This window comes from Crinia signifera, chromosome 5, assembly GCF_055691185.1.
Source record: "Crinia signifera chromosome 5, ASM5569118v1, whole genome shotgun sequence".
Lineage (NCBI taxonomy): Eukaryota > Metazoa > Chordata > Amphibia > Anura > Myobatrachidae > Crinia > Crinia signifera.
The window spans coordinates 244,639,598-244,661,178 of record NC_139221.1 but is presented as its reverse complement, the minus strand read 5'-3'; the positions used below and the strand labels follow the sequence as shown (position 1 = coordinate 244,661,178).

At 38.6% G+C, this 21,581-nt stretch overlaps 1 protein-coding gene across 6 annotated transcripts in view; it reads left to right on the top strand.

Moving 5' to 3' along the window:
* Positions 1 to 21,581, top strand: part of KCNH8 (potassium voltage-gated channel subfamily H member 8) — a 323,204-nt gene that overhangs the window by 156,432 nt on the left and 145,191 nt on the right. For all 6 annotated transcript variants that reach the window (XM_083188766.1, XM_083188768.1, XM_083188771.1 and 3 more), the window contains exon 3: positions 10,746 to 10,877. In XM_083188766.1, the coding sequence (XP_083044892.1) occupies positions 10,746 to 10,877 (132 nt within the window). The remainder of the gene's footprint in view (positions 1 to 10,745; positions 10,878 to 21,581) is intronic.

Sequence of the window (21,581 nt, the reverse complement as noted above, 5' to 3'; positions counted from 1 at the left end):
TTAGCTATCTTTTTCATAACTTAAACATTAAAAAGTACATTACAATTTTGTTAATTTCCTATGGCCATAGGTGTCAATGTCATCCAATTTTAAAGTAAATATACTGTATGTGTATAATTTTGTCCCAGTTTCTGCAAGACAATCAGGAGAGTGAGTCACTTAAGCATGAGATCAATTTATGGAACTGGTGCTTCACAGTGGGTCATAGGTTCTGAAGGAGAAAGAATCAGAAAACATATCATAGATACATGGTCAGGGTTTCAACATGTGGTATTTTGATAAAGGTGTAATGCATCCACAATGCATTAGGAATCCAGATAAGAGGTTAACCCAATTTAGATCAACAGTCAAGAGGTTGACTCATATGGTCAACACGCATTAGGTTTACAGCAGGCATGTCCAACGTTGGCCCTCCAGATGTTTTGAAACTACACATCCCAGCATGCTTTGCCACAGTTTTGCTATTAGAGAATGCTAAAACTGTTGCAAAGCATGCTGGGATGTGTAGTTTCAAAACATCTGGAGGGCCAACGTTGGACATGCCTGGTTTACAGGTACAGAAGGTCGACATAGTCCTTAGATCAACAGAAAAAGGCCATCTGTGTCTAAGGTTGATAGTTGCAAATGGTCAACATGAAAATGGTCAACACAAATATAATCGACAAGGAAAAATATTTCGACAGGTGGAAATGGTCAACATGAAAATGTGGATACTTTCTTTGCCTTTTTTTATATTCTACTATCCAAGTGGACTACAACTTGTGAGCAGTAGTAGTAGAGCAAGGCACCTTGCATAAAGCATGTCGAGCGTACACGCTAAACTTATTGGGGTATTACATTGTGAAAAATAAATGTTGAAAATGTAAAAAAATGATGTGTTCACCTTTTTGTTGGATTTGTAATCCTATTGACCTTTTGTACCTATTGACCAAACACCCTGTTGATCTATTACACTTCGATCTAACTGCCCTGTCAACCTTTCTACTGTATTGACCATGTTCACGTCAACCATATTGGGTCAATATATGGACTGATGACCTAATATGGGTCAACCTATATAACCAATACATGAATAAGTGTCACTCTAAGTGTCCTTATCACTAGTGAAGCACAATATGTAGGCATGGCACTGGCCTATGCAGTCACGATTAGCTGTCACTACATAAAAGTGCATTTTTTGGCACCAATGATGATAAATAAATAATGAAGCTTATTTTGTGAGTCTTCTTACCACATATAATAAAAATGTAATATTTCCCCCTTTTCAGGATTCATTTAAACCATAAAAAAGCTAAACAAAGCAGGATTGTAGGAAACAATGTAAATATTTAATCTATCAGATGAGATGGGTTAAAATGGTTGGAGTTTTGTGAGATGTTTATTTTTGCACAGTGCACCTTTCCAGATATTTTCACCTTCCTCCCAAACAGGTGTCATTTTGTAAAGGCCTATCCCATGTGAGTACAGCTGATATGACATCACAGGAGGAGCAGCTACTGTAGGAACCTGGGTCGATTTTGGGTCAACCTTTTTGCCAAGTCGACCTAGACACTGTCAACCTAAGTACTGTAGACCCTATGATCCGCATCTAGCACAAGCCTGTTGCAACAGAAGAAATAGTTATAGTTTGCTGAAGGCAAAGAAGGGCCATTTTGAATAAATTTAATAAATAGATTTCCTGAATAAAGATTTCCTTGTAAACTACTATTTAAAATAAATACTTGGTGGTTTAGATTTGGGACGGAATGTAATGCCGCCCAAGTTTGGTGGCAGTGTCAAACAAAAATATGTTACTTTTTATGGACAAATATTTGCAATGTATTTTTAAGTGAAATGAATAACTTTGCTACCATTAAGTTATTAGGATGCAAGTTAAAAATGTGAACAAACCTCTGAAAATATAGTTTTTGTAGGTTTGCCCACTTATTGCTTATTAAGATGGCATTGCCTTATACAATTATATGTGCTTCTTATGCATATGCCTGCTGAGAGGGAACCAATCTTATCCCTCCCTGCACCACCGCAGCATAAGCATCAATAGTTGCATGTGCAGATAGGACTATGATTGCCCTATGATTGTCAAGGACAGCTCTTGCTATTGCTAAAATCTTCAATCCTATGGTGATAATAAATGCCATTATGTAAGTTAGGTAAGTAACGGGATGAATCACATTCAAAATACAATGCTTGATGCATCCTGCCCATTGTCTGAGATCATTTTCCATTTGTGCCTCTGAAACAGTTGAATGAGACAGCTCACCCTTGATGCAATTACAGTACATGCAAATAATTCCTTTAAGAGGAATTATTATACTTTCTGCTTCAGGTAGACATTTGAACTATTGAATGTTTCCTGGTATTTTTGAGGGGGACTGGATTACTATTAACCATTCTCATTTTGTGATAGAAATTGCCTCTTGTTAAAAACAATGAATACTCTGGGCCAGATGTATCAAGCTTCAAAAAGTGATAAAGCAGAGAGTGATAAACAACCAGCCAATCAGCTCCTACATGTAATTTTTCAAACCCAGCCTATAATATGGCAGTTAGCTTCTTGAAACTAAACACGGCTAAAACTGAACTTCTAATCTTCCATCCCCGAACATCCCCTCTTCTCCCACTATCTCCATCAGAATTGGTGAACCTAAGATCACCTCCACCGACCAAACGTGCTGCCATGGTGTCATCATTGACTCCTCCCTCTCTTTCACCCCCCAGATTTGTGCTCTCTCACAGTCTTGCCGCTTTTACCTCCGCAACATCTCGCGCATCAGACCATTCCTCTCCACTGTCTCGACCAAAATTCTCATTCACTCTCTTGTCATCTCCCGCCTTGACTACTGCAACATCCTTCTCTCCGGTCTGACCTCTCACCTAATCACCTCCTCCCACTCCCGTGTCCAAGACTTCTCTCACACTGCCACCCTGAACTGGAACATCCTCCCGCCATCCATCAGGCTTTCTGATTCCCTTACCTCCTACCAGCCTTCCCTCAAAACCCACTTCTTCCGACTAGCCTATCCCTCCTCCTCCTAACCTTTTTCGCTCCTGCTATCCTGCCTACCCTACCCCTCCATCCATTCCTACTTATCCTATTGCTTTTCGTTTGTCCTACCACCTCCTTTTAGTCTGTTAACTCTTATGAGTAGGACCCTCCTTCCTCACCCTACCTCTTTACCTCACCAGCGCTCCTGCCCTGTTCTTCCCTTCCTCTACTTCATCTTCAGCCTCCGCGACAATTTCGACACCTACTTCAGAACTGATGCTGATTTTAGTTCTACCAGCTATACCCCTATTTATGCTGTACGTTACCTTGTAAATAGTTTTTCGTTTGCTATGTACGGCGCTGCGGACACTTTGTGGCACCTTATAAATAAACAAACTACTACTACTACTACTACTAGGAGCTGATTGTCTGGCTGTTTATCACTCTCCATTTTATCTCCGAAGCTTGATACAATTGACCTGCTGAGAGAATATGTTTCTTTGTCAATAAGACTGACATATTCTATCAATAGTAGTGTCTGCGCCTCTTAGTTGAGTTGTATGTGTTATCTTTATTCCAAGTATAGAGCCTAAACAGAAATTGACAAGGACTACTGTATGTAGACATACTTGAAGATGTAATTGATGCTCTGAATTTATGTAAAATTTCAGTGTTTATGTTTCCATTTTTGTTACTCCTTATTTCCACAAAGTTGGCATTTTTCATTTATACTATTGATTAATATAGCCAACATTTGTTCATGAAGGATTCCTCTCTTTTGAAATTTAAGGACATAAAGTAAAACTTGGATATGACCAAGGAATGATTTCTGTTTTTTTTTTGTCTTTTAGTAATTACTTTAGTTTGATCCTTTTGCTACACACAGTATTTCTAGGATTTTTTTAGGAATGCGGATAGTAAATACCGTATTACCTTTTTGTCAGGTACAACATTATCATCAACAACAGCTCAATTGTTGCCATATTTTGTGAAAACATAATCCTCAGAACAGATTTGTTCTTGATTTATTTTTAATCCAGTTTAATCTGTTTGCTTCTGTTTTGCTTTAAACACTCGCCATATCCTGGTGAATAAATATGATATTTCCTTTATTTTGGAATCTATTATATTCATTTGTTGTTGCAAAATACTTTTTAGTACAAATAGTGTGGATCAGCCAGTGGATGAACAGTTTCAGGTTTAATGCATTAAATCTTAGATACAAAAAGATATCTGTTGACTGTATTATTATTCATTCACTGGACTATGTTCTCATTTGCTGGCTTTGTGCGTTCAATTATTGGTAAATTCTGCACCTCGTCTGTTTTTCAGTTGTAAAAGTCAAACTCTTTTTTAAACTTTAAACAAAATATTTTATTTTAAAAGAGTATATTTTATTAATGATGCTACATGTTAAAACAGGCTGGGCTCTCTCTGACATGGTCACATCTTATCAACCAGTTTGAAATGCTTGCAGTGTGGCTGATCGATTATAATATTAAAGCAACTACCACTCTCAGAGTGATCTCCCAAACCATCCGCTTCCTTTTCCCCTACCCAATGCCAGTTACCGATGTTCTCAAAAAAAAAAAAATATTTAAAAGGTTTTTATTATATTTAAAATAGTGTTGGATAAGTTCTAAATAGAGTTTGTTAATCTTATTTAATTACCCAAAAACCTGAAATCTAATGGAAAATAATATTAGATGTCCCAACCTGCGCTAGTGTAGTGTAGGGGCAGCACCTCAGAAAGAATACTCTGTTAGATAGGATTCAAACATAAGAAATGGAAAAGAATAGATTCAGAGGGCACTAGTGTACATGCACCAAAGAACAAAGTGATATTGAGCGCTGATTGGATGTTATTAAACAAACACTGCAGCTGTTACCTAAGGGGGATTACCAAACCCCTTAACAATTGGACATCAAGAAAAAACAAAATGGTACAGCGCTGTGTTCAATATTAGTTAATATTTATTAAAAAAGAAAAACATATTTTATATATATAATTCATACATTAATCAATGTGACCAACATTAAGACAGACAAGACTTACACACACAAATTAGTAAAACTTCTCCGCTTTATAGCTCCTCTTAATGGTGTCAATATTGTTTAGTTAGCAGCATGCAGTTAGATCAATTTTCCTTTGTTAAAACCGGTTAGTAGAAGTTCAATAGGTAACAATTGCCATTTTATGTGCACATATTAATGGTTAATAATCTAGTGAACATCCGGGTAAAACAACAGGGATCCTGCTTGCAGTCCTCAGCGATCCTCTCCAGCCGCTAGTGCACTTCTGAACGCGGTCCTATCAGAGACTGGAATCGCTTATTCCGTAAATTGGCAGCTCACTTCCCTGGTCCTCTACGCGTTTCTCCGCCTAGTTGCTTGGTCAGCGGCTTCCTCAGGAGGTGTGTGCAAGTGGGCTCTCCAGTGTACAAATAGCAAGTCTATATATATATATATATATATATATATATATATATATATATATATATATATATATATATATATATATATATATATATATATAGGTATAAATAAGGTGAGCCAGCTCTAGCCTTCACACTTCTGAAAAGGTGCTGGAGGATTCACATGTGCATACCCTATTCTGGTAGGTTACGTTTTGATTGACCTGGCTATTTAGCAATGTTGTTACATTCTGACTTATGCAGTGGTATGGCATTTGGTAAAGTTTCAATAATTGTGACACTGCTATTAACTGTGAAACTCTATAATTATCTCCCTCTATCTGCCTACTGCTGTTATGTTCTGACCTGTTATTTGGCAACATTCCATTAATGGTAATACTGTGTGCAAACTGCCGATTGATGTCATAGCTACACACTCTCTGACATATACGAGTGTAGCGAATTACCCCATAGAGGCGTAATGTCCTCTGTATATTCCAATATTTTTACTGTACCTCTGAGCATTGATACTGGACCCATTCTGCTCTTCCAAAAAATTGGAGTGACACTACTTGGATCTATTAAGACGTGTGTTCCCACAGTCCAGTTGCTGTCCCACACACCTGATAATATTATATACTGTTTCCAACGAGGTTAGTTAATACAGACTCCTATTGTTGCTTATAAGTCTAGCAATTATGCGTTGTATCAGCCAGTCACTCCATACACTGTATATTATAATGTCCAAATGATATTCCTGATTATGCACAGTACACAACTGCCATAAGGCATGTGAGATTTTTTGGCTTAATGTATATGGGACCATTAGTCGTTGTAAATTGGACCATTAGTTATTTGTTTTTTTAAAGGCCCATAGGGGTATGTTTTGAGTTTCCTTTGGATGATCCACTTAAGATTTACAATGTGTCACATAATCTGTAGCACTGAAATTACCCTTGATCATCCCTTTTCTAGGTAAAAATCCTCACCTCTTCTCAAGTGCCCTGCCTCTTTTTAAGGGCCTTCAATAAAGGTTTATCGTCACCGGGTATGTCCTTTTCCTTGTATTCACCTTCTCCTCATATCCTCCTCTCTCGTTTTCCGTTACATTTCACCTTCTCATCAAAACCATTCTGAGACACATGCTCTGGTTTACATCTTTCACAGATCTCTCCGATATTTTAAAGAAATTCTGGTATTGGTCTTAGACCTAGCATACCGCACATTCTTGGTATGTATCAAATTATTTGATTTGTTTTTAATATCTATGGTATTGTATATACGTTATTTATTTGGCATTCTGTACCACCCACAGTGTACCCCTGAGGAAGTCTTTTCGGGGACGAAACGCGTCGGGTTTATCCATGCGGTTTCAAAGAATCCTAATCTGCCAATGCTTTATATAAATGTTTTTAAATAAATGTCATTAAGAGTGTTCGATTGTCTATTTGCCTAAATCTGAGCACATGACAAGGTGGTGGGAATCCCTTTAGCGCCCTCTACATCTCTCTTTTGGTCTTTGTTTTCATCTCCCACTAACAGGGGAGATTTTGTAGAGGCAGTCGCTTTACACTATTGGAAGCGCTTTCAGGGTCAACCCCCCATTTGCACTATATATATATATATATATATATATATATATATATATATATATATATATATATATATAATGTTATAAATACAACATATTTAGACCAACTATAGTCAATGATGGTGCTAAATAGTGAATTAGTGCACTGGCAAACTAAGGCCAGGACAGTGTCAGTAGGTTACTGTGGGACAGATTTATCAAGCTCCAAGAAGTGATAAAGTGTCTGGTTTTTATCAACGGCCAATCAGCTCCTACCTATCATTTTTCAAACTGCGGGTGAAATGTAATCGGATGAGAGATTCAGAAAGTGAGAGATTTGGTAAGAAATCTCCAGGTTTTTTAAAGCGGCAATCATTTACACTGCAAAACCAGTTTGATTTTGCAGTGTAAATGATTGCCGCTTTAAAAAACCTGGAGATTTCTTACCAAATCTCTCACTTTCTAAATCTCTCATCCTATTACATTTCACCCCAAGTCTGTAACTTCACAGTTAGTAGATGATTGGCCAGTGATAAAAACCAGGCACTTTATCACTTCACTGAGCTTAATAAATCTGCCCCTGTGTGTGTGGGATGAATTTATGATGCATGTGCATGACACTGGTGTGTGCATCAATTGTCATAAGAAACACCACTTGGTAGTAAGTTATAAATGATGCCTTTAAACATTCATATATGAGGGCCCTTTTGAACATTAATACCACTGGAAATGATTATAGTATAAGATATTGTTCAGGTCTTTCATATGCTGCTTCACAGTATGTGGGTCACCAGTCACAAGCACTGAGGACAGCCTGAAGTATAGCAACCTTAAAAAATCCAGTTCTGTAGCAAATAAACACAAACACACATCCATGTCTCCTTTCTTCTTTTTGAGAAATTAGCTTGATTATTGTGGGGTTGTGATCTGCACATTTGGCAAACAGTGTATTATATTCAGGCAATGGATGGTATCCAATTATCAAATTAGTGGCACATGCCAGCTTAAAGGAGAATTTGTTTTGACTGCCTCAGGCAGGGGAAACATATCTCCAAACGCAACCTAATTTTGGAACAAAAATTGGACTATAGTGGGCAGAAACACACAGATTTCACTGAACATGTATGTTTTTGGGATAAATATGTTTTTTTTTCCCAGTGGCAAGCTAATTGAATACAATATAATTGATATCCCCAATTATGTGGAGAAATGAGCCAGTGGAGAAGTTGACATGGCAATCAAACTTTTTTGCGTATGTGCATGCGTCGGGTGCATGCGTCCCAATATTGCGGCTGGTGGGTGGGGGGTATGGGGTGGCGAGCCAAGAAGGACTTGCCCATGGGAATGCCCAGCCTTTCATGGGTGTTCCTATGAAAATGCTGCATATTCCCATGGAAATCACCCGGTGATGTGGGTGCCAGGGGCAGCTGCCCGCCCACTTCCTTCTGAATGTGCACACACATCTAAGGTTACTCTGAGCAACCTTAGATGTGCATGTGCCTTCCACATCATTCGCTGGTTGGCGACCATCGAATGATGTGGGTGTTCCTCTGCAGGCTGCGAATGGATGATTGTGTCAAACAACGCACGCTGCAAATGGGTCGCGGCCAGGCCGCCATTTGCAAGGTGGGGTTTGGTGGACCCGCAAGGCTGCGAATTAACCAGAATAACCCCCAATGTACAATACAATTTTAAAATAAAATGTTATTAGGAATGACTGGCATTCTAACATTCTAAATATAGCTCAATGTCTCAATCCCAACTAAAACAAGAACATATAAAGAGAGATTTTCACATTTCCCAAGTTGACCTAAAAAAACCAAGCTATTGCAAAAGGTGTTGTTGCTTAGCAACCAAGTTAAACAAATGGAAACCACAGGTGAGAAACACATAAAAGAAGTGTCACAAAGAAATACTGTATAATGAAAAATAACTGCAACAAGAAGTTCTCTGTATAAAACTTAAGAAAGCACAGAAGCCAAATAATAATAATTTACTGCACATCAAAATTAAATTCTGTAAAATAGGATGTGATCGGTGATGGCTCTAGAGGTGGGGCTGCTGCACAGTACAAAATTCAAATAGGAGAGTGACACCAACTGATATAGGCAAAAGTAAAATATTTTTACGCATTTGGATATTGGGTCCTGTTCATAATCGATGTTACAGTACCTGGATCCATCTGGTGGCATATACTGAAAACAGGGCAGGGCCAGTGCAAGATTTTTTGGCACCTTAGGCAAAACTCCCACACACACCAATACCGACTTTCCTCAAGTGAAAGTGTGGAGGTGTCATCCTAGAACTTTAATACCTGCCATTTGCATTAAGTTCAACAAGGATTCCTCTCTTTGAGTCTTGCTTTATTTTATGATAGTCAAACTCAATGGCGCCCCCCAGATTATGGAGCCCCTCGGCAGGTGCCTAAAGCTGTTTAAAGGTAGAGCTAGCCCTGGGTGTGTCATTCTTGTCATTGAGTTTTGCACTTTGTTTGCACATTATTGTTGTGTTTTTTTTACTATAGTATAATGAGTAATATAATAATTAAAGTTGTTGGTTTAGGTTTGGTGCATTACACACTGTGCAAAGTGTTCCTTATGGAATTAAGGCTTTTTGTAAAATGTTTGTACAAAGACCTTATGCATTAGAACATTGGGCATAGGCTAACACGGGGGGGGGGGTTCTGGTTGCCCAGAGACCTCTCTCCTCTTGGCAAGGGCCTGAAATTATGACAACAATAGAACTGGTATAGAGTATGATCAATAGAGCTGCCACCACATTATGCAGTGTAAGTGACAGGGCAGAGCTGCTGCACATGCCTAGCGTAGCAGCTTCCAGAATAACCCCCGTACACCAATTTTCTGCAGAGTGGGAGATTTTGGATAACATTTGGAAACCCCCCCCCCCCTCTAAATATCCTGTGTTTGCCACTGTTGTGGATGATTCAGATTGGTTTGTAATGCCTATTTGGTTTGCTAATGGTCAAAACCATGTGCACTGCAGGTGGGGCTGATGTACAGTAACTTGCAGAGAGAGTTAGAATTGGGTGGGGTGTGTACTTCAAACTGATATTTATATTGCAATGTAAAAATAAAGCAGACAGTATTTACCCTGCACAGAAACAAAATAACCCATCCACATCTAACTCTCTCTGTTGCATCTGCCCCCCCCCCCCCCCCCCCCGCAGTACACATGGTTTTGTCCATTAGCAAAGCAAATGTGCTTTGCAAACCACCCTGGATCACCAACATTGTATCATTTAGTGCACTTCTATTTATAGAGTGAATTTGCTTCTGCTTTCTGATTTAGTTACACGGATATACTGCACATTAGGTCTTCTGCAGCAGGATGATGAGCTGGAGACATCTTTCTAATTAATCCAGAGAAAGACATACAGTACACTGTAAATAACAAACTGTAGATGTCACGTTCAACTCAATGAGAAATATTCCATTAAAATAAGAAAGTTATGATCAATAAGAGGTTCAAAGTAAAAGTGTAATTTGGAAGTAATAAGAAGCTTCATTAAGGCATTTTAATGATCCCAGTAGATAAATTTTGCATTTAAATCAGTGCTTTGCTTCCACAAATAGGAGCACTGCTAAGCTCCATCAGATGAGACGAGCAGATTTGCATTTACTGAACAGCTGTGGTTTCTCGACTACTGACCTTTCCAATAAGATTTGGTTAAAATTACATTAGTTGCAGCTCTAGCTTTGTACTTTTTTTTTGCGTTTTAAACCTGCATTAAATGTATTGTTTCCTATACTTCTAGGTACTTCATTCTGGTGCCTATTGGACATAGTTCCCATAAAGAATGAAAAAGGCGACGTGGTCCTTTTTTTGGCTTCATTTAAAGACATTACTGATACAAAAGTGAAGATTGCCCAGGAAGATAAAAAAGAAGGTATGTCTAAAATAAATGTTACACCTTGTGGTTTTTTTTTTTTTTTTGAATGCACAAAGTTCTATTATTTGATTATATAATAAATGATTATGATTATGGTTACCACTCTCATGTGTGGAGGCTAGCACTGATCAGCGCATTTCCCTGTTCAGATAACCTCACACGTCAATTACAGCAGTTAGGATGAATAATGAAAGCTGACATTATTCTATAGCTCCAAATATCAGAATATTATTGTTCTGGAACTGCATTTGGATCCACAAAACGCATTGTGCCATATACCATTCAGCATTGGCAAATACCACAATGCCCGAAACAGATTAAAGAACCACATTTGGGAACAGTCACAAAATTACATCCATGTCGATTTTAACAAATAATTTATTTATTTATTAAATGTTTTACACATATTCCACAGCGCTTTAAAGAGAATTTTTTTTAACATTCACATCAGTCCCTGCCCCAATGGAGCTTACAATCTATATTCCCTACCACATGTACACGCACACACAGACATTCTAGGCTTACTTTGTATTAACCTACCAGTACATTTTTGGATTGTGGGAGGAAACCAGAGTACCCGGAGTAAACTCACGCAAGTATGGGGAGAATATAGAAACTCCACACAGTTAGAGTCAAGGTAGGAATTGAACCCATGAACTCAGTGCTGTGAGGCAGTACTGCTAACCACTACACCATCCGTGCTGCCCTAAATGTTGGGAACTGATAACTATTGTACAGTATGATCAATATATGTTTTCCCAAAGTGACATTGCTGCATGGCTTCACTGTTCAACAGCTAGGTCTGTGGTTGCACATATCTAGATCAAACAATTTTTTTGTCACACTTGGGTAAATCCATTGGTACTTGTGTATTATCACGGCGCCCGTCGCATCGCATACCACTAATTAAGGTATGCGATGGCATGCGATGGACCCGATTTGAGGCTTTTCCCGGGATGAGTGTACAATTTTAATATCGCGTCGCATCCCATGCCATTATTATGGCATGCAATGCGATGCGATTTCAATGTTAAATGCCCACCCAGACCTGATTTTAAATTGTATCCCCACCGTGATGGGTAATGACAATGTTAAATGCCCCCCCATTGTTAATGCCACCCCACTATCAACGCAAACCCGAAGCGTGGCGAGCGCAGTGAGCCTGCGAGGGGCGGTGGTACGCATCCTCCGACCTTTTCATACCCCCACTATCCATGTCGACGTGGAGTTGATTTTAAATAGTGTGGCGAGCGCAGAGAGCCACCGAGCCCGAAGCGTGGCGAGCACAGCGAGCCCCGCGAGGGGCCGCGCATTACTTCACAAGTATTACTTAACATAGGAATCAGGCATCTAGGTGCCTGTACAATTAAAAATCGGGTATAATAGTGTCTCATCGCATTGCATGCGATCATATGGCATGCGATGCAACGCGATTTTGTGGTTGTACAATGCCCTGCGATGGAAATCAGGGGCGCCGTGATAATACATAAGTACCAATCCATTTAAAATGCTACATTTTTACCTCTATATTTTTTATATGAAAAAAACATATTTACACATACAGTAATTACGCAGTATGCATAAGGAAGAGTATATAGGGCCCAATTTGGAAATGCTCGTAATCACGGATACTTGCACACCTCTATGTCATTTTGTTACTACCCAATTTGTTTTATCACTCCTGTTTCCTGTTGCAAAGCTGGTCCTCAGCAGGTCCCGAAGCACAGCCTGGCTTCTTCGATGCAGGAAGCCGGCAGCCAATTAAAATGGCCTTTGAGCCAATAAGAGCTTGTGTACCGTTAGCCAATGAGAGCAGCAGCCGGTACACAAGCTCTAATTGGCTCACCCCCCCCCCGGTGCTGCATTTTATTTGGCCACTGGTATCCTACATTGAAGAAGCCAGGCTGTGCTTCGGGACCTGCTGAGTCGGGCGGTAAGTGAAGGGAGGGGGGGTTGTGGTCCACGCACTGACAGTTCGGACAGGGGGGGGGGGTGTTGCATGGTGCCCGGACTGGGAATCAGTCCCGGGCCCCATTATTCCGGGTGGCAGCCCTGTATGTGTTCTCGGGACTTCACAATAATCACGCGGCAGCCAAAAGTATGTACCATTTCACAAGAAACACCCAAATCAAGTTAGAACACTTAAATTGGCTTCCTAATTCATGCATGTTATTAAGCATAGACAGCCTTTATTTCATTTAAACTACAATAAAGACTTTATTATGTAATAAATGAAGCCATATATATATATATATATATATATATATATATATATATGTGTTCACTGTGCTCCGGCACTCTGCGGTACCCTTGGACTGACTTGCCCTGGTTCCTTCAAGGAGGACTGGCTCGTCCCAACAATAGAAATGTGCTATTTGACAAGCGTCACTCAAAGTCTGGCAATGGTGATGTAGTAGGTAAAAAACATGCTTTATTGAAGACTCAACGTTTCGGGGAGCTGGTCCCCTTCGTCAGGATAAACACACTGTCATACAACACTCGAATAAATAGAATTAACTTACCCCCCGCAATTAGTGCTGCCCCTCCTGTCCGCCCGGTCACCTGGCATCACTGCACACTGTCTTCCTCCCGGCCAGCAGTTCCTGCTTCCGGCGGAAGTCTGTCACTCTGCTGGTTACCATGGCAGCATTCGGGTTTACATTCTAGAAAATAAAGATAAAGTAAACTCATTAACCTTATAAAAATTATGCGAATATTACCAAAAATAAATACAAGTGTTAGCATAAAGCATGTTTTTTACCTACTACATCGCCATTGCCAGACTCTGAGTGCCGCTTGTCAAATAGTACATTTATATATATATATATATATATATATATATATATATATATATATATATATATATATATATATATAGATATATATATATAGATAGATAGATAGATATATGTAGATTTATCGATAGATAGATTGATATATAAATTGATTGATGCCGTCGTTAGTATGTTTTAATGTATTAAGTGCTTTGTGGTGTGATAAATTTGTTACATATATTTTTGGAGTATCTGCTGCATGCGTTCCACCCAATAGCTCTTAACTGGCTGGAATAATATAATGAACATACTGTACACTGAACTGACCCTGGGCACTGAGCCATCAGTCAATTCCGAGTTCTAAATTATAGTTGCATTGTATAACCCTACCAATTGGATGGATATGTAGACAGGAGAGAAGGAAAGGGGTTGTAGGATTGGATGCACAGCTTTATTGAATTCTACAATGAGGAATTCAATAAAGGTGTGCATCCAATCCTACAACCCCTTTCCTTCTGTCCTGTCTACATAAGCTTACCTGAGGTTGTGAGGATAGCAACCCCACCACAAAAAGAAATTAACAAGTGGTAAGACCTACAGTACATTTAAAGGTCTAATACAATAGAGTGCAGACTTATCCTTCTCGTCCAATTGGATGGATACAAAGAACACTTATGAACAGGTCTGAATAACATGAGAAAATAATTCCTATTCCACCATATAGAAATATAGGATAAACCAATCTGCCATAGATGGGACCAATATAGGTCTAATAAATACAGCACTGGGACCTATTAATAAATCGTTACATACAAAGGATCAATAATCTATCTATATTAAATGAAGCCCTGGGAGCCCAGCAGGCATCCCAATGTACTGATGGGTACTGTGTGGTTTTAAACAGGGATTAAGATCACAAATTAAACCTACTGATTGACATGGAAGAGAAATAAATAACACACACTCTAAGACAACTACAGTACACACGGCCTTATTTCAATATCACACTTTATTTTCATGCACCATTCTCTATTTTATTATATTTTGCTGAAGTAAAAAAACCTTTTATGGGAATTCATTAAAAGTTATTTTTCATTGTTTTCTTTACTTGTGCGCCAAACTCAGACACTTTTTTTGCTCTTTTGTGTTCCACCCGATCCCAGCAGTGCTGACCTGAGTTCATATGTGTTTGTTTTTTTATTACATTGATTACGCTATGGTCTCTAACCTATGCTGATGTATCTTCTGCCTAGTCTTGAAAAAGACCCTTAGCGGGTCAAAACGTCAACTATGCCTCGAACACATAATGTACTAGTACAGGAAATGAGATTCCTATCCTATACAGTAGGAAGTGTACTACAGGGCCATAACTAGGGTGGTGCGGAGTGGTAGGGGGCGTGGTTAGCGGCATTTGTTGATTATATAAAGATAAAGAGCACTCCTCAGCAGGAATCAGACTTCCCTTGCTTGGTCTTGACAAAGGGCACACAGATGCCCGAAACATCGACATACTGCATTTTTAAATTTGTTGAACCATTAAATGACTATTCATGTTAAAATGTATATATATATATATATAAAAATATGTGTGTTGGAGGGAAAGTCATAGCATGGTGTTTCTGTCGGATCGAGGAGGAGGCGCCAATTCTCTTTCTGGGGCAGGGCACCAGAAAGCCTAGCTGCATGTCTGCTGTAATATACACAGTTACAGTATAGAAATGCATTACTATTTTCATATTGCATATTAAAATAGTAATATTCCTAAACATAGTCTATGCTAGAAAGTTTACCAACACTGACATAACTTTAAAATATGTTATGTCGTTAATTAGCTGAGGGGGTGTAATATTTCTTACAGTGCTGAATATAGTGAATGCTGTTTATAACAAGGAACTTTGACAAAAGAGACTAGTGGCACAGCAGGAGTTTGTTCTGCAGAATAGAAAATAGTTGGAGACAGAAATGAAATGAACATTTTCACAAATATATTTTTAGGACTGAAACAAGCTCTGATATGAATGTCTTATGTGATAGGAATTGGATTTCCATAGCTAAGTAAAAAGGGAAATATAGAGTAGATTATTACTTTTATTTTATTTTTAGCATCTCGGAAAGACATTATACTTTTTCTCCTTATTTAAAATGTCAGCGTAAGGTCATTCAGCGTCATCTTGTTCTAACAAGGGTTGAACGGAAGTGAAGATGAAAACTGCAGTGGCTGTTTCTCATTCAATGTACTTCTTCATACATCCAAGAGTGCTGGCTCTAAATTGTTTCCGCTTGTTAAGTATTGCGCTAAATGAGTACTAAAATTATAAATAGATTAATAGAATTTTTTTGAAAAAAAATCAGAGTAAGATGTTCTAACTGAGCTCATTAGGTGAATGAAAAATTGTCAAAACGAAATGAAGATTGCAGATTCCTAGAACTTCTACCTTACTTAAAATCATTGCTTTTAAATTACTTATGCGAGACACTTTTGTGACATAATAAGTGTTAATATTCACTCATTTTCAAATAGTTCATTTTTTTCAGAACCCATGTTAATACCAGTAGTTGGAAGCAAACAATCACATAACGAGCATCCCCAAAAGGTGCATAATTACAATCTATGCAGAGTTAGTGACTCCAAAATCCATAGCTTCCCTAGAGCTTGGGTCCGATGTGGCTGGAATATTATTGGTTTTACAGTAAGTTCTGAAAATGCTAAAATCGCGGTACACAATCCAAATGCTTTGCAGTTAATGGTAACATAGTGCAAATAATAAGTACTCAAGCAGCTTGGATCATGCAAAATACAGAGCACAGCAGGCGTTCGCCGCTCAATAAAGGATGCAGTCAGCAGGAATGAGCTCTCTACTCTGCACCCCACTACTGTGCCTGTGCGCTGCTGCTGCAGCTGTACCTGTTTCACACTCTGGGCAGCAGCGCCGGCAGCCTGAAGGGACAGTCCCGCCCCTCCCTCGAGTCCTGAGCAGTGCATGCAGGCATATGTAACACACTAACAGCCTGAAGCTCTGAAACGCCGGAGTCCGTCCAGCTTCCGGAGTCCCATCCACACAAGCTGTCCAAAAGAGTTACGCTACTAGTGTTTTATGTTCCTGACACTTGAGGCAAGGAACTATCCTCCCTGCAGTCAGGTTACTGGGCGGAACCCTCCTTCCTCTCCTCATGCTGCTGCTGCACTGTGCCGAATGTGTCTGGGCTCTGGAGCAGACAGTTTAACTGTTTGCATCCCTTCTATTAAAATAAACAGTAAGTGCTAATACATTTTCATGTTAAAAGTGTGTTGCTCCAAGTGTGTCCCAGAGCTATGTATTGTGCTGCCATAAGTGCTATCTATCTATCTATCTATCTATCTATCTATCTATCTATAGATAGATAGATAGCACTTATGGCAGCACGATAAATAGCTCTTGGACACACTTGGAGGAATATATACACACACACACACACTCTCTCTACCAAGTGTCCGGCACTGCTTGTCCTTGCAGTAGTGACTACCAGCATTATATATACAGTATAATATATATATATATGTATATATATATTATACACATGTGCATATATACGGGGGGGGGGGGGCGGCCAACTATTTTGTGCCTAGGGGCGGCCTGACCGTTAAATTCGCCCCTGGTTTTACTTCAAAGTGAGATCTATATTGCAGTGTAGAAATAAAGCAGGCAGTATTTTCCCTGCACAGAAAAAAAATAACTCACCCAAATCTAATTATCTGCCCATTTTACATCTGCACCCTCTGCAGTGCACATGGTTTCACTTGTCCGAAGGAGTGAACCAAATTAACCCCCAAAATGCATTGGGTTGGTTTGCCTGAGAAAGCTGAAGGCTCTTCTACAGAAAAAATCCCTTAATCCTGGCTACTTACCAAGCTTTGCATGAGTTGTTTTTACTCCTCAATTTTCTACCGAAAGGGCCCATTGGGTGCCTACTAGGACTTTTCCTCCAGAAACACCACTGAGGACATTTATTGCAAAAATTCTTCTCTACATATACCAGGTCATCTTACAAGGACAAAAGGTACACTCTGTAGTTCGATTGTCTGGCAACTCCCCCTTTCTATGCTTTTTCCAGTCTATTTATAAGTTTTATAAGGGGTAGATTCCATTTCTTTGACAGTTCTCATCAAGCAGAGGTTTGTCTTGACCTCAAAGCTTCCAGGCATGAGTATCCCTTGGGCTGACTCAACATCACTTAAGCATCCTGATTGTATTGTCATTTATTAACATTTATTTCTTGTTTCAAATGTATTTTTTTCCACTGTATTGTCCACTGTAATGATCTACGGTCTTTTGAACTGTTATGTTGCTTGTTTAGACAGTCTTTTTTATTAAGGAGCAGCTTTATCAAAGAGTGATATTCTTGTATTCATTTGTTATGAATGATAAATGGTCCTCTATCTACTTATAGCTGTCATTTTTCAAACACATAACAGTTAAGAGCTGATTGGCTTTAGCACCATTTATCATGTTTAATGACATAACAAGAGTATCACTCATTGATAAATCTAAATGTTTCTGTTTAATATTTTTTTCTGGTAATTTTTTTTATTTCTATTTCCATTACAAAGAGCTGTGCTTGATCTCCTTAGTCTCACTGTAATTTGTGTGGGTGAATTTAAAATGGTATTTTATGAAGCCATAGATACAGTAGATGGCATGAATTTTAATTTCCCTCTGGTACATGTCCCTTTATTTTCTCTTGTTTTTTTTTTTTTATCTGAGATGGGATCGGTAGATGTATAGAGTCAGAGGAATCCTGATGTTACTTCTGTTTTTCTTACTCTCGGTGTCCTTTTTTAGAATAGATAATGGATTTTCAGTCTTTGTCAAATCTTATTTAGGTTATGTCAAGATCATGGTAAGATCAGTGCTAGAAATGACCACAGGCATAGGGACTGACTGGTATACGAATTGGGGTGCCTTAATAAGGCTACTGCGCATCACCAGGAGGCACCCAGGACAGTTCCGGACAGGACCACGAGGTAAAAAGCACAAGTCTTTATTAATACCACAGATGGTACAAATGGAAACTGGTGAGACTTGTTGTGAATATGAACAGCAACAAATACAACAGGATTCAGTACCATAAGATGAGCATGAATAACAATAAGAGGTGCACTGATACAGTCTGATAAAGCACAGCAGTGTAGCACACTGATGGAATCCTGATGAGATGTAACACAGATGAAGGACTGGCAATTGGTGCAGAGTGAGAACACTGAGGAAGTCCAGACAATAATAACAGTAGTGATGGTATTGGTGCAGTGTAAGAACACTGATGGAGTCCAGGCACAATAATAACTGTAACAATAGTGGGGTATGGTGCAGTGTAGGAACACTGATGATGTCCAGATACAGGTAATAGCACAGTCTCAGGAAATGTGATATGAAGAAACCGCAGAGTGGTACTGACCCTTGAAGACTTGGATGAATGCTGTGGAAATTGGGTCCAGATAATAATACAGAAAATACTTGAAGAATATCGGATGAAATCTACCGATGGTGGAAAATCGATAGCGCTGATGATCACTGATTTAACTAGAGGGTCACCAATGTTGCAGGAGAATCACTGATGGTAGATATCAATTAAGAATAATGATGGAGCTGCAGAATCACCATTGTGCTTAAAAGTCACAGATGGCAAATACCGATGGTGTAACATCAATGGAACTTAGGAATTTCCAATGGTGCTTGGAAGTCACGATAGTGGAACATCGACGGAGCCAGGCAAGCTGCACACTTGGAGTACTCAGGTTCTGGAGCAGGATGGAAAGCTCTGGAGAACGGCACCTGGAAGCAACTAAGGATACACAGAGAAGAGAGCACCATACAGATAGTACACTCTGACCATTAGCACTGGCAACTGGCTTTATTCACCCAGCATAGTAAATGCCAAAAATTAGAATATGCTTAAAATAGGCGTATTTAGCTTATACGAATTCTGCCTATTTTAGGTGTATTTTGCTTAGTAAATGTCCCCCCGAGTCTATTGGACTTCAATGCAGTTTAGGTTCCCTGAATGGTTGGCTGTTACCTCCAATCCTAAATGTAATGCTCTTGATACAGATTATTGCTTTTCTGTATATATACCTTGCCACCTAGGCCTAACCCTAACCCCTTCTTCTAAGACTTCCTGACCCTCCCTCCCTGCAGCACAACCCTTATATACCACCAGTATATCAACATTTAATTATTTAACAAAAGTTCATCAGCAAAAATTCATAAATATAGTGACACAATGCTTGAATATTCTGAATAATAAAACTGTATAGAAATGATCGAATCCAGACAGATTGTTTGCTTACATTAGTTTGAATAGAAGATTCAAATCAGTAATCAATTAATTGATTGTTTAACAAACCATATACACCTCTTAATTGTTTTTTTTTTTTTTTTAATAAAGTTGTTTTTTATTGGCAAAATCAATTGCAATACTGCGTGGTCATTTAAAAATCATACAATGGACAATAATACAGACAGTAAGCAATTTGAGCATAGTAACAAGCCATAACTAGCATGGACATACCCACAGAGTACCAGCATGAACCAAATAATCAACAATCAAGCCATGAATTTTACTTTTATTTTATTTATTTTTTTACAGCAGATTGATATGTACAGTAGCTAAGATAAAGACAAAAGACTGCGCTATAAGGAAATTAATTTAATATAGCTATGTAATAAAAAAATATATTAACTTTTATAAATTCATTGGTAATTATTAAAAAAAAATATAAAAATATATATTTTATCTGAAACCATAAAGCAAATACATAAACACAAAAATCTATAATTAAAAATAAAATAAAACACAGCATAAACAATTATATACAATAATGTATTAAATACAGTATGTGACCATTTGTATCCAACAGTTATGGACGGAATCTTTAGCCAAATGGATTAGGTTTAGAGATGGTTAATAGCATGCATCAGAAGGTTTTAGTAGGATGATAGAATTGCACAGAAATAGAAAGTTCTTGTAAGCAGGTGCAAATAATTAGTTCTGCCAAGCAGGTTTAGGCTATTCGCATGAATAAGTCTTGTTGTTAATTTATGCCAAACTTTTTAATTAGTGGAGCAGTTCTTGTATAAATGAGGCTTGTGTTATAGTTACCATTCCTTTAGGTGTTTGTAGTTTTTCCTGTCCACCAAAGGGAAGATTGACAATAGGAAAGAGAAGTGGGTAGGGGGGGTACATGTCTTCTGACTCACGCCTTCCAGGTTAGCACTCCTTCACCATGTCTTGGTCCGACCGCAGCCAGCAGATCCCACAATAAACAAATCTGGTACCAGAAAAGTGAAATTGTCTTGACTTGCATTTCTCCTCCTCCAAACAAATCAGCGGCTTCCCCAGAGACAATGTACAGTAACTGAATATACTAAAGTGTTTAATATATACCTCAGGAATTAAACATAATTTATATGCTTTGTATAGAATATGGTAATTAGTGGCTCTACAGTATCTTGGTCACTTTCAGAATAATGATTAAGGGCCAAAAGTAATAAAGAGTGAGAAGGTGAGAGATTTTGGAAATGTTTCCCACTTTTTTTAAAAAGTTGCAATCATTTACACTGAAAACCCAGGTTTATTTTGCTATGTACCGGTAACTGATTGCTGCTTTAAAAAAATAAAAAAGCTCTCTTAAAAAAAAAAAAATTGGCCCCAAAACTGCAAACTTTTAGTATGATATCTATTAAGTTAGGAATGGTTTGTTTAGCTTAAAAGTAATTTATTAACTCCAAATATATTTTTCGGTACTTATGTAGTAACTGGGCTGCCGATTTTGAAATCGGGTCCATCGCATCGCATCGCACCCGACCATATCGCATGCGATGCGATGCGATGCGATGCGATGGACCCGATTTTTCCATAGGATTCAATGTTAAAATGGACTGAGTCCATT